Source organism: Mirounga leonina, unplaced genomic scaffold, assembly GCF_011800145.1.
Source record: "Mirounga leonina isolate KUSES-001 unplaced genomic scaffold, KU_Mleo_1.0 Mir_199, whole genome shotgun sequence".
NCBI lineage: Eukaryota > Metazoa > Chordata > Mammalia > Carnivora > Phocidae > Mirounga > Mirounga leonina.
In genome coordinates this window covers 2546343-2562432 of record NW_023270498.1, presented here as the reverse complement: position 1 = coordinate 2562432, position 16090 = coordinate 2546343, and the positions used below count along the sequence as shown (strand labels likewise).

General features: G+C 51.2%; 1 protein-coding gene across 1 annotated transcript in view; it reads right to left on the bottom strand.

Moving 5' to 3' along the window:
• ABCA13 (ATP binding cassette subfamily A member 13) overlaps window positions 1-16090 on the bottom strand; it is a 372949-nt gene that overhangs the window by 197760 nt on the left and 159099 nt on the right. Inside the window, exons 34-38 of the mRNA XM_035026542.1 lie at window positions 14680-14749; window positions 14058-14189; window positions 5641-5778; window positions 4451-4631; window positions 3149-3367 (exon numbers count right to left, since the gene is read on the bottom strand). Coding sequence (XP_034882433.1) covers window positions 3149-3367; window positions 4451-4631; window positions 5641-5778; window positions 14058-14189; window positions 14680-14749 — 740 coding nt within the window. The remainder of the gene's footprint in view (window positions 1-3148; window positions 3368-4450; window positions 4632-5640; window positions 5779-14057; window positions 14190-14679; window positions 14750-16090) is intronic.

The following is a 16090-nucleotide window of genomic DNA, read 5'->3' as shown; positions in this document are numbered from 1 at the left end:
TACCTGTGCACCTGCCTGCCTGATCACTTTGTGCCCACCCACCTGCCCGCCCGCCCACCCTCTTTGAGGGCATATTTAAGCCAGTGTTAACCTGCACACACTGCCTTCACATCCCCTCACACCCTTGGAATCCCCGAACAGGTGTCCGAGCTGCAACACTAGAAATGTGCTGAGAACCCCCTCCCCAGTCCCACCCCTCCAACAAGCGTCGTCTTCCCCAGGCCTGCATCTCAGATTCTGCCCCGCAGCAACCAGCCCAAGGGAGGGGAGGCAGAGCCACCGGCATCCAAGCCCCTGGTCAAATCCTGGCCTCCCCGTACGAGCTGGCACCTCAGCTCCTCGCCCATCTCCGGGAGAGACGGCAGACCGAGTTCCCCCATGCAGCACAGCAGTGCCCGGGACGGATGGTGTTGAGCAATCAAGTCCCAGCTCACCACGCGGGCAGACACGGTGCCACAGCGGCCCCCCGGCTCGGACCCGTCCGGCCCCTCAAGCTCACGCCTCTGAGACGCACTCGTGACTTGCTTCGCCGTCCTTCCCAGACTGGCTCTCTCCTTTTCGAGAAACGGTGCCACATTGCACTGGGCTGAGCAGAGATCGGAACGGCCATGGTTTCCCCCTTTCCTCTCTCCCCACCATCTCGCTTGCGGCCTCACCACCGTGACCTCTCCTGGCCTCCTCTGCGCTCAGAGCAGGGGCCCCGACGCTCCCTCCGGACATCCTCCGCCTGCCTTGTGACACAGCCCAACTGCACCACGGGGTGGCCTGTCATCATGCCATCCTTCCGCGATGTTCAGGCCCCACCCCTGCTGGTTGAGGAAGCCCTGTGGTGGGATTGTGCGTCCCCCCTCCCCAGCCTTCCCTTCCAGCACGTTCTACCTGCCACCCTCGGCCGTGTCGTTTGTTGTGCATGAACTGCGTCCCCCCAAATCCACGTGTTCAAGTCCAAAGCCCCAGGGCCCCAGAGTGTGGCTGCATTCGGAGATGGGGTCTTTAAAGCGATAATTCAGGTTAACTGAGGTCATTAGTGTGGATCCTCACCCAACAGGACTTGTGTCCTTCTAAGAAGAGGGACCTCGGACATTTTCACATAGAAGGAAGACCATGGGGGGACACCGAGAGAGAAGGTGCCATGTCCACGTTAGGGAGAGGAACCAGCCCTGCCGCCCCCTTGATCTGGGACTCCAGCCTGTGGCCAGGGTGGAGTGAGCACAGGTGTTTTAGGACGCACAGGAGATCCTCAGAGGACGCTGTCTGAGCAGTGACGTGGGCAGCGCAGACAGGGATGCACAAGAGCGGCCCGGACAGAGGCAGCAGCAAGTGCAAAGGTCCTGAGGCCAAGACACGCTGTTTGATGTGTTCCGGGAGCAAGGCCAGTGTGACTGGAACAGTGGGATGAGGGAGAGAGCGAGGAGGGGAAGCAGGAGACCTTGCAGGCCATAGAGACGGTGGACTTGCCCTGAATTCATCTAAAGCGCCAGAGTTTGTGGGTGAAAGTGGGTACAAATAATGAATCTGGGACAACAAGGGTAACCCTGGACAGTCACGAGCACACAAGGGCACGCAGTCCTGCTGTTATTGGCTGCCAGAGACTTGAGGTTTTCCTCTGAAACACAGAGTCCTTGAAGGACGGTGGGCAGAGAAGTGACAGGACCTGAATGCGCCGACAGAGGACCACGGGGAGAAGAGTCGGGGCAGGTGGACAAGAAGGCTGCAGGAACAGAGGCTGGAGGCAGCCACCCCGAGCACCCAGGGGAGAGCCGGGGGCGGGTGGGAGGAAGAGCCGCCTCACAGAAGGGCACAGCACGGACGTGAGGCGTGGACAAGCCGGGCGGTGGGCAGGAAGGCGGCTGGACCCCCGCATCTCTGCAGCAGGGGGGCCAAGCTGGGGGCAGGCAGCAGCCGTGCCTGAGACAGGATGGGGGGGCAAGTCACTCCACCTGCCGGGCTCGCTTTCCAGAAATACCACCAAAGCTCATAAAATACGGGACAATTTTAAGACAACATATTTCCTCTTCTGCTCACTGGGGCTGGGCCGGAAGAATCAAGGCGAAATTCCACCAAGGTGGAAACGCCTAGTTTTTACAGTTCACACCCAAAACCCTGCCTGCATTCACCCTCACCGCACACAGACCGTGCATACTTATCGTAAAGAGTAAAGCTTGCAGAAATATTCTAAGTTGACAATAAGCGCCCAGAGTCACCCCCGCGAGAGAGCACAGCCCAGGGCGCGGGCTGGACACTCTTCACACCCAACGGTCATTATGCTGCGGACTGTTAGCATATGGGAGGGTCTGCCTGTCAACGTGGCCTCTTCCTCCCGACTTTGAAGAGTCTGCAAATCTGGGACGTCCTCCCTAACCCCCACCCCCCAGCTCAGCCGCCACTCAGGTTCTCACGGGCCCTGCTCACAGTAGTCTCTGTCCGCTGTCTCTCCCAGGGCTGTGCACTCTGCTCTGGGGTCACAGGATAAGCCTTCCAGAGCCGCGGCTGATCACCCTCCCCTGCCCACATGCACCTGCTTGCGTGAGGAAGTTCGACCCCCTCCTCAGGACCAGCTAGGCTCCTTGCAGCCAGTTCTCAGCCCACCCGCCATTCTGTCATATCCGGGCGCCCACACGGACCCATGCCCCAGACACAAGCCCGGTCCACGCACAGCCCAGACCTCACGTTCCCACCTGTGCTCACCTACCCCCGCTCTGAGGACAGGCCAAGTCCCGTTCAGTCTTCCCTGAGACCCTTCTTTGGAAATCCCAGTGCTGGTGGCTGTATCCTAACTCCACAGGTAAGAACTATTTGCTGGTTTGAGGGGCGCCTGGGTGGCTCAGTCGGTTAGGCGTCTGATTCTTGGTTTCAGCTCAGGTCGTGATCTCAGTCAGGGTTGTGGGATCAAGCCCCGTACAGGGCTCTGCTCTCAGCAGGAAGCCCGCTTGGGATTCTCTCTCCTTCTGCCCCTATTCCCGCCCCACCCTGCTCATGCTCTCTCTCTCTCTCTCTCTCTCAAAACATAATAATAATAATAACAATTTGCTAGGGTTTTCTTCTCATAAATAAAGACACCAAAGATATTTTTAAAGCATCTCTTCCTACACCCGCCACTACCTCACAGGGCAGAGGGCAGAAGGACGAAGACATGGCTGGTGCTGACCTACTGACTTGCTGATGCAGCTCCTTCCAGGTCCACTGCGGAGCCTTTATGGAGGCAAAGAGAAGCAGGTGCTCCCGGACAGTGAGGTTGTCGAATAGGACATCCTGCTGCAGACACACGCCCAGCTCCCTTCTGATGGAGGACAAGTCTGTCTGCAGGTTCTTGCCATTGATGATGATGGTTCCAGAAGTGGGAGCGTAGAGTCCCGTCAGCATGGATCTGCCAGAGAAAACAAATCAGGAGAGAACAGAGACAACCACTGCTCCTACCAGCCTGCTTTCTGCACAATCATTCACAAGTTGGAAGGAGCTTCACGGGATGCTGGCTGCCTTCATCTTGGAAATGTGGGCTTATGACAATGTTTACACTCCCCTAAATATGCTGATCAGAGACCATTCCAGTTGCGTGGGAGGTTACGATTATAAATCCAACGTCGTTTTACAGATAAGGAAACCAGCTCAAGAAATGGCATATTTGGGGCGCCTGGGTGGCTCGGTCGGTTAAGCATCTGCCTTCGGCTCAGGTCATGGTCTCAGGGTCCTGGGATCGAGCCCCACATCGGGCTCCCGGCTCAGCGGGGAATCTGCTTCTCCCTCTGCCCCTCACCCCACTCGTGCTCTCTCTCATGCTCTCTCTCTCTCAAATAAATAAATAAATAAAATCTTTAAAAAAAAAAAGAAGTTCAAAGCAAATAGTCCTTTTCATTGTTTAAGCATACTTTAGTCCTACTGAAAAAGAAGAGAGAGAAATGGACATATTCGCAAGACAAGTTCGACAATGCCCGCGCTTTGTGAGCCCTCAACTTTTAAGCTCGTGATTCCTCCAGGATCCCGCAACTGGATTCTTTAACCAGTGGAACCCAAACCAAAAATCAAGCCTTTGCAGAAAAACACAACCACACAAAAAGCAGAACATGAAAAAAAAATTACTCAGGCGATTAAAACATTTGCAGACATCGTTCCAAATTTCATCTTCCCAGAGATAGGCGAGCAAACTTAGACGTAGTGGTAGGACCGTGAGAAGTGTCATAGGACTCTCAAAGCCTCAGGTAAAACCATGGAGCATTATTTGTCGGGCATAAAAGAATTAGGGATAAGACCCCATCCCCTGCGCCGTTGGCGGGGGCTGCAGACCCTCCCCTCCCCCGCCATGTAACTGTCCACCCAGAGCACAGAGTGGCTCTGGCAAAGGGTTCTGTCTGTCCTCTGTCTCAAAACAAAAAGGAAGAAAAAAAATCTAATCTCAGGTGAACTGAGATTGTTCTAAAAAGCCCGTGTGTGATGAGGGTGAAATGGGTCTCACATGACGGTGGTTTTCCCGGCGCCGTTGGTCCCCAGCAGGGCAGTGATCTGGTCTCTGTGGAAGGTGAGGGTCAGATCTTGGACGGCTGCCTTGTGGGGCTCGTACTCCTTGGTCACGGACACCAGGGCGACGCCCGGGGGTCCTCCTCCAGGCTTTCCCTCCCCGTTCTGCAGCAAGGAACCTGAGAAGAAGATGCAGATTCATCCTGAGGGACTCCAAGAGCCCCCGAAATAATGCTCATGCGTACCAGTCTGGGAGCCTGCCTTGGACTTGAATTGTAGCTCCGCGAAACACACACAGCAACTCAAAACCCTTCCTTACCAAAACCAAGGGGCGAATTAGGTAACGGCAAAACTTAAATGAAATGGCTGATTACGGGGGCGCCTGGGTGGCTCAGTCGTTAAGTGTCTGCCTTCGACTCAGGTCGTAATCCCAGGGTCCTGGGATCGAGTCCTGAGTCGGGCTCCCTGCTCAGCGGAGAGTCTGCTTCTCCCTCTCCCTCTGCCGCTCCCCCTGCTCACGTTCTCTCTCTTTCTCGCTCTCAAATAAATAAATAAAAATCTTTAAAAAAAAAATACATTGCAATGTTGATTGTGGCATAAACCACCATGATGGGAGGCTGTGTATCTATAGGCTGGCCCTGAAGTCCTGCTTTCGTGGAACCAGCAGGCGTAAGCGAGGCAGAGAGGGACAGAGGATCGGGGGTCCCGCCCTGTTTCCTGGGACGCACGCTCCTCGCTTGTAAGGGGCAGGGATGGTCTTGCTCTCACAGTAATGTTGGAAATACTAGCATGTGCGAAACACTTGGCGATCTCTACAGCCCACTCCACCGGGCAGCTGTCCCCCTTTGCTTTAGTTTCTCACACAGATTCATGCTGGAACTGAAGCTTCATTTTGCGGCCATATAACCTGTGCACAAACACACCCAGGGCAGGGGGGCTGCAAACAGCAGGTGACGCTAACAGCCCAGGGCTCGGGCCCCCAGGCTCAACATCACCAGGGGATTCTGGCCCCCAGGCTCAACATCACCAGGGGATTCTTTCTCGCGACTTGGCCCCGAGCTGTGTTTCTGAGCCCAAGGCGGGCCCCGGCCAGCAGACACAGTTACAGAGATTCGAGCGGGGTGAAAAACAGAAGGAAAACCGACCAGAAGGGAAAACATGTACCTAATACTGCTACCCTTTACACACCTTTATTGTCAAAGTGCTCATTGATGAAGGACAGGTCAGAACCAGGCGCGTGCGGTCTTTTTGCCACTAACCCACACAAATTCTTCCAGTAGGACGCGGTAAAGGGAAAATGCCACGGTTTCCTTAAACCGAACGTTCCTAAAAAATAAGACACAGTTGAAATCGGTATCATTATCTTTTTCTATGTGGAAGATTCTGTACGAGAATGCCTTCACTAATTATATGCAATGTTATTCCATGTTAAAGCGTTGAATACACATCCCTCATATGACCCGGTGACAATCTGGGGGACGATGTATTAGCCATGCGGGGAGCCCTCATGCTCTGTCTTCAGCCTGACCCACGGCCGACTGCTCAGTCCCCTGACAGCCGCCTCCCCCAGGAGGCCTTCCGAGCAGGTGTTCGGTGAACAGGCAGGTATTTATCAAAAATAAAAGTCGCGTTGAACGATTGCTGAATGCTCCCCAGAGTAAAGCTCGCCCCAGCCCCGCTGCCCCATTACGTAGCTGTCACTCTTTTGTCCCCGTCTTTGATGTCTGCATGGTTCCTAGACACGGATTAACAGCGTGAAGGAATTAATCCATTAAAACATTTACAAAGAAGAATACATAATGCCAACATTTCCATATGCAACATTGACATTCTTCAAGCGTACTCTCCAAATTCATTCCAGCCCACTTAATAGTCACTTTGCCTTCATTATATGTTGAAATGAAAGCGGATTTAATTATTAACACCTCTCAATTTTCTTTAACACGTCCATTCTAGCCGAAGTTCGATGCATGCTCTAAATCCTCCAAGTGGCTGAAGAGATAAAGGCCTACGTGAAGACTATTTTAACACTTTGACCCTCCAGCCAAGGAGAGATGGTGCCCCTCATCCAGTCTAACCCAAAGATTCAGAGACATGATCACAAAGCAGAACGGGCAAGTGAAGGAGGGAGTGGGGCTGCCATCCGGTCTAGCGGTCGCTTCCGATATGGGTTGAGCTGAGTCCCCCAAAATTCATGTCGAAATCCTAACCCCCAGTAACTCGGAATGGGGCAATATTTGGAGGAAGGCTTTCAAGAGATAATTAGGGTTAAATGAAGTCACTGGGTCAGCCCTCATCCAATCTGATGGGTGTCCTTAAGGGAAGAGATTAGGATACAGACAGGGAGTGTGGGCAGATCAACAGGACATGGGGAGAAGGAGGGAGGCCTCAGGAGGAACCAGCCCTGCGCACACCTGGATCTTGGACCCCCTCCAGCCTTCAGGACGGGAGAGACTAGATTTCTCTTGTTTAAGCCATGCGGTCCGTGTCATCATGCCCGCCCTCGAAAGCATGCAACAAGCAGAGAGAATGTCCTCCAAGACCCTAGCAAACTACTGACTACCCCTAGCCAGGAAGAGATGAGCCACCCGTGGATAATTCTGTCCTATTCCACACTCTCTCCCTTCGGGCACTGGCCAGGATCCCACCTGTGCTCATTCACATGGTCCTGCGACCACTCGATGTGGGAGTGCCATGACCACCTCTCCCTTCCCAGGGGGCAGGACACAGGCTGGTGACCCGCGGCCCCTGCCTCTCTGAACACAGGCCTGCAGCAGCGAGAACACTCTGTTGCCCGGGATCCAAAAGAGACGGAGACGCGCATGGGAATGGAAGGAGGAGGCCCCGCGCACGGGCACGCACGCTGAATTTGCAGAAATAAAGAGAGAGAAGCCGACAGAGGCAGAAGGAGACTCTTCGGCCAGTGCGCTGGTAGTTGCTCCTCAGCCCCCGCACCATCTTCTGCTGAGGGGCCCCGCTCCGGTGACCATCGGCCACTGCCCTTGACCGTGCCAGTGTGAGTGGGCACCGCCTGTCAGACGGGCAAGTGGGCAGTGGTTCCAAACGCCTTGGGGGTCAGAGGCTGCATAAGCAGAGGCAAAGGCGGCACCCGGACGCATGGACAGGAGTCTCAAGGACGCCGAACTGTCCCCAGGAGGTCCCATGAGACCTGATCTGGGGTCATGGCTACGGGGACGGGAAGGACGGGAGACGCAGGAGGGGCCTTTCAGAGTTAGAAAATTCACGTCGGAAGATAGAAATTGCAAACAAATTGAATCTTAATGGCCGGTTTGCCAATTAAAACATCCCTGCTCTAATCTGTTTGCACTTTTAAAGTCCTGCTAATTAATCTATTAATGTAAATGGATGGGGGGGAAGGCTGCCAAATCCGTTAGCAGGGCGGCCACTCAGCTCCTAAGCTGTCCTTGGCACTTCGCTTTTGCTTATAAATCCAAACGTGTTTTACGTGCACTCTATGAGCATAAGCATCCTGCTCACATTACCATATGTAATCGGGCACATTAATATATGCAAAGGCCCTGCGCTTCTCCAGAGCTCTTCTCCTCCTGGGGAGCTGCCTGAGTTTCCTCGCGGGCCAGGAAACTCATTAGCATTGCCCCCCAAAACCTGACAGTGATAAAAGCAGAAGTCAATGCAACTAGACAGATCAAGCGAAATCAGATTTAATTGGAAGCACATAAAGAAGGGTTTATGAAATGAAAAGACTTCGAGAGGGCCAGATGTCTGCCGGGATGCTCTGCGCAGGCCCGGGGATCTGCACTTGACCTCGAACCTGGCGGGCCAGGAGGCCGGGTCCTTACGGGGCCTCCCGCTCAGACGCCAGGGTGAGAAATGCGGGGGTCTGGACCCACCCCATCACTCCACGGACAAGACCAACAGAAGGACATAGACAGCAACAGGGAAACTGCCCACCCAGCCCTGGCGGGGGAGGCCTTGTTACCTGCCAGAGCCTCACAAACAGCGACCCTCAACTTGCTGAGACTCTCACAGAGGGTGTTCTGGAAATGTGGAAAGGGGTACTTTTGGTTGGAACAGTGAATGGGTGTTTTAAATTGTAGGTTTTATTATTATTCAGGCATGGGGAGGACAAGAGATCAGGAAACCGGCCTTTGAAAAGATGGGTTGCTACTCAGGTCCCGGAAGGAGGGGACACCTGGCACCGGGCAGGGCCACATGGGGAAGCACCAGGCTCCATCAGGAGGCACAGGGGAGGGGAGCGCAGGCAAGAGCCTTTACTGTGGCTTCTGTGGAAGGAGCAGGTGAGGTAGGGAGAGCAGGCTCTGGGGCATAGCGGCTGTCCCTAGTTGCTCGGTCCCTGGGGCACTGAGGCCAGGGGACAGGATAGCCTACAGAGGGGGTGGCAGGGTGTAGCTCTGGATGGCTGGGTTTGCAGATGAAAAGGGAGCTCACCAGCAAATCCTTTACTATCTCTAGGATTGGCTAGCCCTTGCGGGACAGTCCCTCTTGGGTCCCTGAGGCTCCAAGATGTCAGAGTATCAGATATACAGAAGATAAAAAAGCAGGTTAATAAATAGGGGGTAGCACAGATGGCCCTTAGTGGGCGGGCATCTGGGTGGAGGGTGTCCTACAAAGGGCAGAACAACGCAGCTCAACAAAGAATTGCCCTTGACCTGCCTTCTGTGAGGCTCATCCCACACAGCGATGCAAGTGAAAAGCCCCCGCCAGGGACGCCTGAGTGGCTCAGTCGGTTAAGCGCCTGCCTTCAGCTCAGGTCATGATCCCAGGGTCCTGGGATTGAGCCCCACATTGGGCTCCCTGCTCAGCGGAGAGTCTGCTTCTCCCTCTGCCACTCCCACCTGCTCATGCTCTCTCTCTCTCTCAAATAAATAAAATCTTTTTTAAAAAAATAATTTCTAAAACTCAACACCCAATAAAACAAATAATCCAATTAAAATATGGGCAGAAGACATGAACAGACATTTCTCCAAAGAAGACATCAGACGGCCAACAGACAAATGAAAAGACATTCAACATCACTCATCAAGGGGGAAATGCAAATCAAAACCACAACGAGATACTACGTCACACCTGTCAGAATGGCTAAAATCAACAACACAAGAAACAAAAGGTGTTGGTGAGGATTCGGAGAGAGGGGAACACTCATGTACTGTTGGTGGGAATGCCAACTGGTGCGGCCACTCTGGACAACAGTATGAAGGTTCCTCAAAAAATTAAAAATAGAAATACCAAGTGAGGGTGCCTGGGTGGCTCGGTTGGTTAGGCGACTGCCTTCGGCTCAGGTCATGATCCCGGAGTCCCGGGATCGAGTCCCACATCGGGCTCCCTGCTCGGCGGGGAGCCTGCTTCTCCCTCTGACCCTATCCCCTCTCATGCTGTTTCTCTCCCTCTCTCTCTCTCTCTCTCAAATAAATAAATAAATAAAATCTTTAAAAAATAAAAAAATTTAAAAAAAAAGAAATACCAAATGATCCACTACTTGGCATTTACTCAAAGAATATAAAACCACCAATTTGAAAAAGATATACGCACCCCTATGTTTACTGCAGCATTATTGACAAGAGCCAAGCTATGGAAAGAGCCCAAGTGTCCATCAACAGATGAATGGATAAAGAAGATGTGGTGTATACATACAATGGAATATTACTCAGCCATCAGAAAGAATGAATTTTGCCATTTGCAATGACATGGAAAGAATTAGAGAGTATTATGCTAAGTGAAGTAAGTCAGTCAGAGAAAGACAAATACCATATGATTTCACTCCTATGTGGAATTTAAGAAACAAAACAAACCAACAACAAAAAAAGGAGACAAACCAAAAAAAAACCCCAAAAAACAAAAAAACAGACTCAACTCCAGAGAACACACTGATGGTCACCAGAGGGGAGGGGGTGGGCGATGGGGGAAACAGGTGATGGGGATGAAGTGCACCTGTCGTGATGAGCACCGGGTGATGTAGGGAAGTGCTGAATCTCTGTATTGTGCACCTGAAACTAATATTACACTGTATGTTAACTATACTGAAATTACGATTTTTTAAATTTTAACTACGTATTATTATATTTTATCCCTTATTTCATAGACAGTTTGGTCCACAGCAATGATCTCCCATATCCCACCCCCACATATATTCCTGTAAAACAGAATTCCATAGATGTGTAACTAGTTCACAGGAGTCCCTATTACAAATGCAAAACTGATTCATCTTCAGTCCACACTCTTAGATAGAAATGTAGGTTTGCCAGAGTTTTGCTTTCAAAGATAACATGCAAGGAACATCTATGTGCAACATACTTTGCACTCACCTGGCTATTTCTTCAGATTTCTGAGTCAAAGAGAATAAACATTATTTTAATTTTTTAATTTTTTATTTTTTATCATTTTTTAAAGATATTATTTTTAAGTCACCTCTAGACCCAACACGGGGCTTGAACTCATGACCCCGAGATCCGGAGTTGCCCACTCCACTGCCTGAGCCAGCCAGGCGCCCTGAGAATAAACATTTTAAGAATTTTTTTTTTTAAATATTTTATTTATTTATTCATGAGAGACAGAGAGAGAGAGAGGCAGAGGGAGAAGCAGGCTCCCAAGGAGCAGAGAGCCCAATGCGGGACTCGATCCCAGGACCCTGGGATCATGACCTGAGCCGAAGGCAGACACTTAACCATCTGAGCCACCCAGGTGCCCCATTTTAAGAATTTTTTAACATACGACAAATCTGACACACTCTACTGCTTGTAGAAATTCCCTTTCTAGTATTTTTTATTTAAATGATTTATGTGGGCTTTGTTATATTAACGCAACGCTTCATACGAAATGGTATAAATTAATGTGGAGAAAATCAACACACTTAAATTGGTAAATATCCACATTAAGGAACATGGCATCTCTTTGTATTTATTCAAATCTATTTTATGTTCACCATTTTTTTAGAGGGAGCGGGGGGAGGGGGGAGGGGGAGAGAGAGAATCTTAAGCAGGCTCTACGCCCAGTGAGGAGCCCGACGCGGGACTTGACCTCATGACCCTGAGATCATGACCTGAGCCAAAATCAAGAGTCGGATGCTTAACTGACTGAGCCCCCCAGGTGCCCCACTGCCAAATTTTTTACTTTCTTATTTGATACACACTCTCTTCTACGTTAGATTCACGCCGAGATATTTTACTGCTCTTAAGAGTGTTACCGTGTCGCATTTATTGCTGACACGCAGCCAAGCTGGTGGTTTTCCTGTCTGTGCGCTTGAGATCAGTCATCCCAGTGGTCCTGCCTTTCTTCAACTGATTCTTGCACAGGACCTGCCAACAATGGTGGTCTGTCTCCTGGTTGTGACATCTCTGTCTTGCTGTGTTTTACTTCCTTCCCCAGTGGCTGGAGCCTTCATCTCAGCATCTAATTCCCGCCCATGACAAGCACCTATGGGGAATGCTGAGCGTGACAGGGGACGCTGAGGATGGCACCCCAGCTGAGACATGCTCGCCTGTCCTCCCTCTCCGGTCCCCCGATCTCCTCCCCACCTCTCCTTCCCCGGTCCCCGATGGCCCTGAGAAGACATTGCAGCCATGAGAGAGCCTCCCGGGCTCCCACCATCATCATTATCATCATCATCATCAAACCCAAAGCCCTTCTCCACCTGCTTCCCCTGACAGCTTCAGCTGCTGCCCCGTTTCAGATCTGACTCAGCCGCACTTGCAAAACCTGCTGATCTACCCTCCTTCCCGGGATCTCTGTCTCCATCCCCCCCCGCCCCATCTCCGTCCTGGAGCAGGCTGCACCTGCAGAAGTGAGCAGGACCGGGGGTTCGCTCGCTGGAAATGCCTTACTTTAAGACAGGACAACGTTCCCACCGTGGTTCCTCATGCCTCCCGTCCTGAAGGAGGAGGGGAGAACTCAGCTCCTTCTGGATTCCTGCCCAGATCTCCTGCGGATCTCGGCACTGCCAAGGATAACCTGTCTTTGCTGGGGTTTATGCTTGTCTGTGGACATATCACCATTTTATATGTAGCTGTAGGTCTCTGTCCCTTAATGTTGTGTTCAGTGCGGTGAGCCCTGACTGTGCAAAGCTCGGTTTTTCCTCTCCTTGGTTAATGACTGTTCCATTTCTATTCTGTTTCACTCGGTCTGTGTGTCTCCTCATCAGGGAGAGCATCAGTCTGCAAGGCCCGTCTGTCTGTCTCCTTCCAGCCACCTGTCTGCATCTCTCCCAATTCCAGGGACACCCCGCTACCCTCCCATCCCCGGCCGTGACTTGGCGCCCTATTCCTTTGCTTGTGACCCCCTTCCTCAAACATTTTAACATCAATATCATGTGCATACTTTCTAACATCCCTCCCTTGTGCTGGCTAGCTGCCTTTTAATATCCAGTGCTTGTCATTCGATTTTATTTCACCTTGGTATTCCTCAGTTAACTTTTTTTTAACTTCTTATTTCCTAGAATCCAGTTTTTCTTTAATTTTATTCAAAGTCCCCAGACCATGCAATCTAAAATTCCAAAATGAAACACATTGCAGGTTTATGCGCGCTCTCTAATTCTTGGAGGCCGTGTGTTCCTGATTTTCTGTAAGATAATCTCGTCAGTGGCACCTTTCATTTGGATTTTTACTCATCCTTCAGTGACACATGAGCATTCCAAGTCTGAAAACAGAATGGACGGATTGTCTTTGTATCCTTTCATAGTCAATGTGTGTATGATTAGAACATCTCTCTTTCTATGTCTCTCTCTCTCTCTCTCTCTCTCTCTCAGTTCTTAACTTTAAAGGTTAGGTGCCCCTTGAAATATCCAGGTGCTTTGGAAAATACAGAGACAGAATCACAAGTCATTTCAGCAAGGGTATAGAATACCATCAAAACATTACTGCTAAAAATATAAGATAAAGAAACTTTAAAAGCTGTTTCTGCTCTTTTCGGCCTGAGCCAAGCATGTGGTATGCTTCCTCCTTCCCCACAAACACAGCAGGGAAAACCATTACTGTTGGTGGCCTGGCTTCCCGTGGCCTCCAGGACGCACCTGCCACACCACAGGAGAAACCCCACACTTGACGCCGCTGAGACTCCGGGTTTGGAGGTGACACCTGACCCCGGGCCCCTGCACAGCCCCTCATTCTCAGCCTGGTTTTCGTCCAGGTTCTGTCCCCAGCTGACCTGGCCAAGAGAAAGACCTCTCCACTCCTGCTCCACACCGTCACTGACTCCTGCCCGACCTGGTCCCCGTGGGGCCAAGGACGCATGTGCCCCCAGGCTCTCCTGCCCTCACTCCCCACATCCCTGACCCTGAGAACCCTGATCCTAGGTCTTTCCTGTTCTTTGACAGAAACCCACTTGGGAAGCTGCCTGGTGGCCGGGTTGGGGCAGGCGGCGGGGGGAGTCCCCGTCAGGATCGAGGCACTTCCGTCTATCCTCACGTGGCCTTTACCATTTCATTCAGGACTCGGGCAGCCCATCTCCTCTTCAAGCATTCACACCTCCCTCTAAAACACATCCTACGAACGCCCTCTCTGAGGTCTCATTTGAATTTAGAATAATTACTTATTCTTCTGATACTCATGTATATTGCTTTAAACTGTTTTTTTAGCTTATTTGGGGCATCTCTTACCGTGCAGAATTCTTACCAGGAATCAAGTTGCTCAAGTACCATCCACATAAAAAATAAAGGCCTGAATCAAAGAGAATCATCCAGCAAACCCAGCCAAATGTCATGCCCATTTGTTCCGGAGCCTGGTATATGTTATCGCACTGAACCCCTGGGAGGAAGGAAAAGGTCAGAGTCAGAACCGCACACCCTCTCTCAGGGCAGCTTCAGGTGAGTGAGTCCGTGCGTTCTAGAACCCCAAAGCCAAGGTGGACGCAGCCGGGTCGAAAGGCAGGGCATCCCGCCGATCACAATTCCTCAAATGAATTGGGAGCCTGCTTCATCTCAGTGGATTTCAAGGAAATCAGGTGGAGTGGCTTTAACCACATTCGAATATCTAACATTTACGATTTTTGTGTGTGTGTGTGTTTTAGTGTTGCTTTACTTCTATCTCGACTTGTTGCCTCACCAAAATGCATCTATCCAGGGCAACTGGGCCGTGGGGGGTATTCACATCAGCTGAGGCAAACACCAGCGTCTCGATCCAAACGTTCCACTTGTAATAAAGACCTTCTCCTCCCGCGCTTGCAACAGGACCAACTGGAAACGCCTCAACACCTGAATCACTGGATCTCGTTTTACAAAAGCCTCCCCTTCCTTACCTGTTTCTTGCCCTTCTAGGAAGGTGATGAGAAACACTCCTTGTCCAAAGGCGGTGGTGGAGAGCAGGCACTGCCCACGGGGAACAGAGAGAGAAACAGCACGTTAGCGCTTGACGGAGACCCCAGAAAACCCACGGCATTAAATTCAAACAGAGAAGCCGCAGGGTGTTCCCACCGAGCGACGCCAAAGCATCGCTCCGGGCGGTGATTTCAGTATCTGACCCCGGAAGACTGAGCCAAACGTCAGCCCACTCTGAAAAGCCTGATAACAAGCTAGTTTTTAATGTGGAGAAGAATTCTTTCTCTTTACTGCGACGCTTGAAATGCCATAGACCCGACGCACCGCATACAGAAATGCGTCACTCGAAACAGTGGAGAACAGAACGGAGCGATTTCTTGGTTTTTATTATTATGTGAATGCCCTAGAGCGTGCTGAGAGCAGACTGATGGAATATCCACATGATTCTGCACTAGCGAGAGAGCCCACTGGAGGAAAATGCTGCTTTATTTCCACTGGACAGGTCCTACGTCCACAAAAAAGCCCACTGAACACGTATTTTACGCTTAAAAAGATCGTGTACCAGGGTTAGATTTTTTCTTTTTTTTTTTTTTTTTTTTGGCAAGGAAACATTTGAACATGCAAAAAGGAAATCCAACGGTGTATGCTGGAACATTAAAACAGATGGATTGAAGTAAAAACACATATGACAGTATTTGAAATTCAGGCCAGGTGGTCAGTTGGCTCTTTCCCTACATGGAAGGAGTATGGGGGGTGGTGGGAGGGGGGTAAAGGATCCCAGGAGTTTTCATGATTCCGGAAACAGCTAATGAACACTAACCCAAAATTACTGGTTCTGAATTATTGCAGGTGCAACATCAGCTAATTGGAACTGGTGAGCACCTATCAGTGGATTAAAATCCTGATTCAAGGTGGCATTTCTTCATCGTGCTGTGTGTCCACGGCCAGCAGGAACCATGGAGCTTTATGGATGCTGGAGAAAAATAACGTGGCCTTCACAGAGGTATTCTACCCTGAGACTCCAAGTGAGCAGAGAAAGTGACACCGTCCCAACAGGCAAGGGTCCCTCAGCCGTCACGACGCTGTTCAGGGACAGGTGACCTCTGAGGGCCTTCAAGTGCCCCGAGGAGCCTGAGATTCTACCCCTCCTTGGCACCTCCCAAATTCTCCCTTAGTGGCTCCAGTCACACCTCCCAGTAGACTGCAGTTGGGGAACCCGGCCTGACCTGTGGGGGGAAGAGAGATCTGGGGCGGACCGTCCTCAGCCACACACGGGTCCCGTCCCTGTGGACAGAGTTCCCTGCGCCCGCCAGGCATGTCTCATCCAAGAAGGAATGAGTGTGTCTCTTCTATGTATTTCATATCGCACACCTAACAGAATTCTCGCACTTT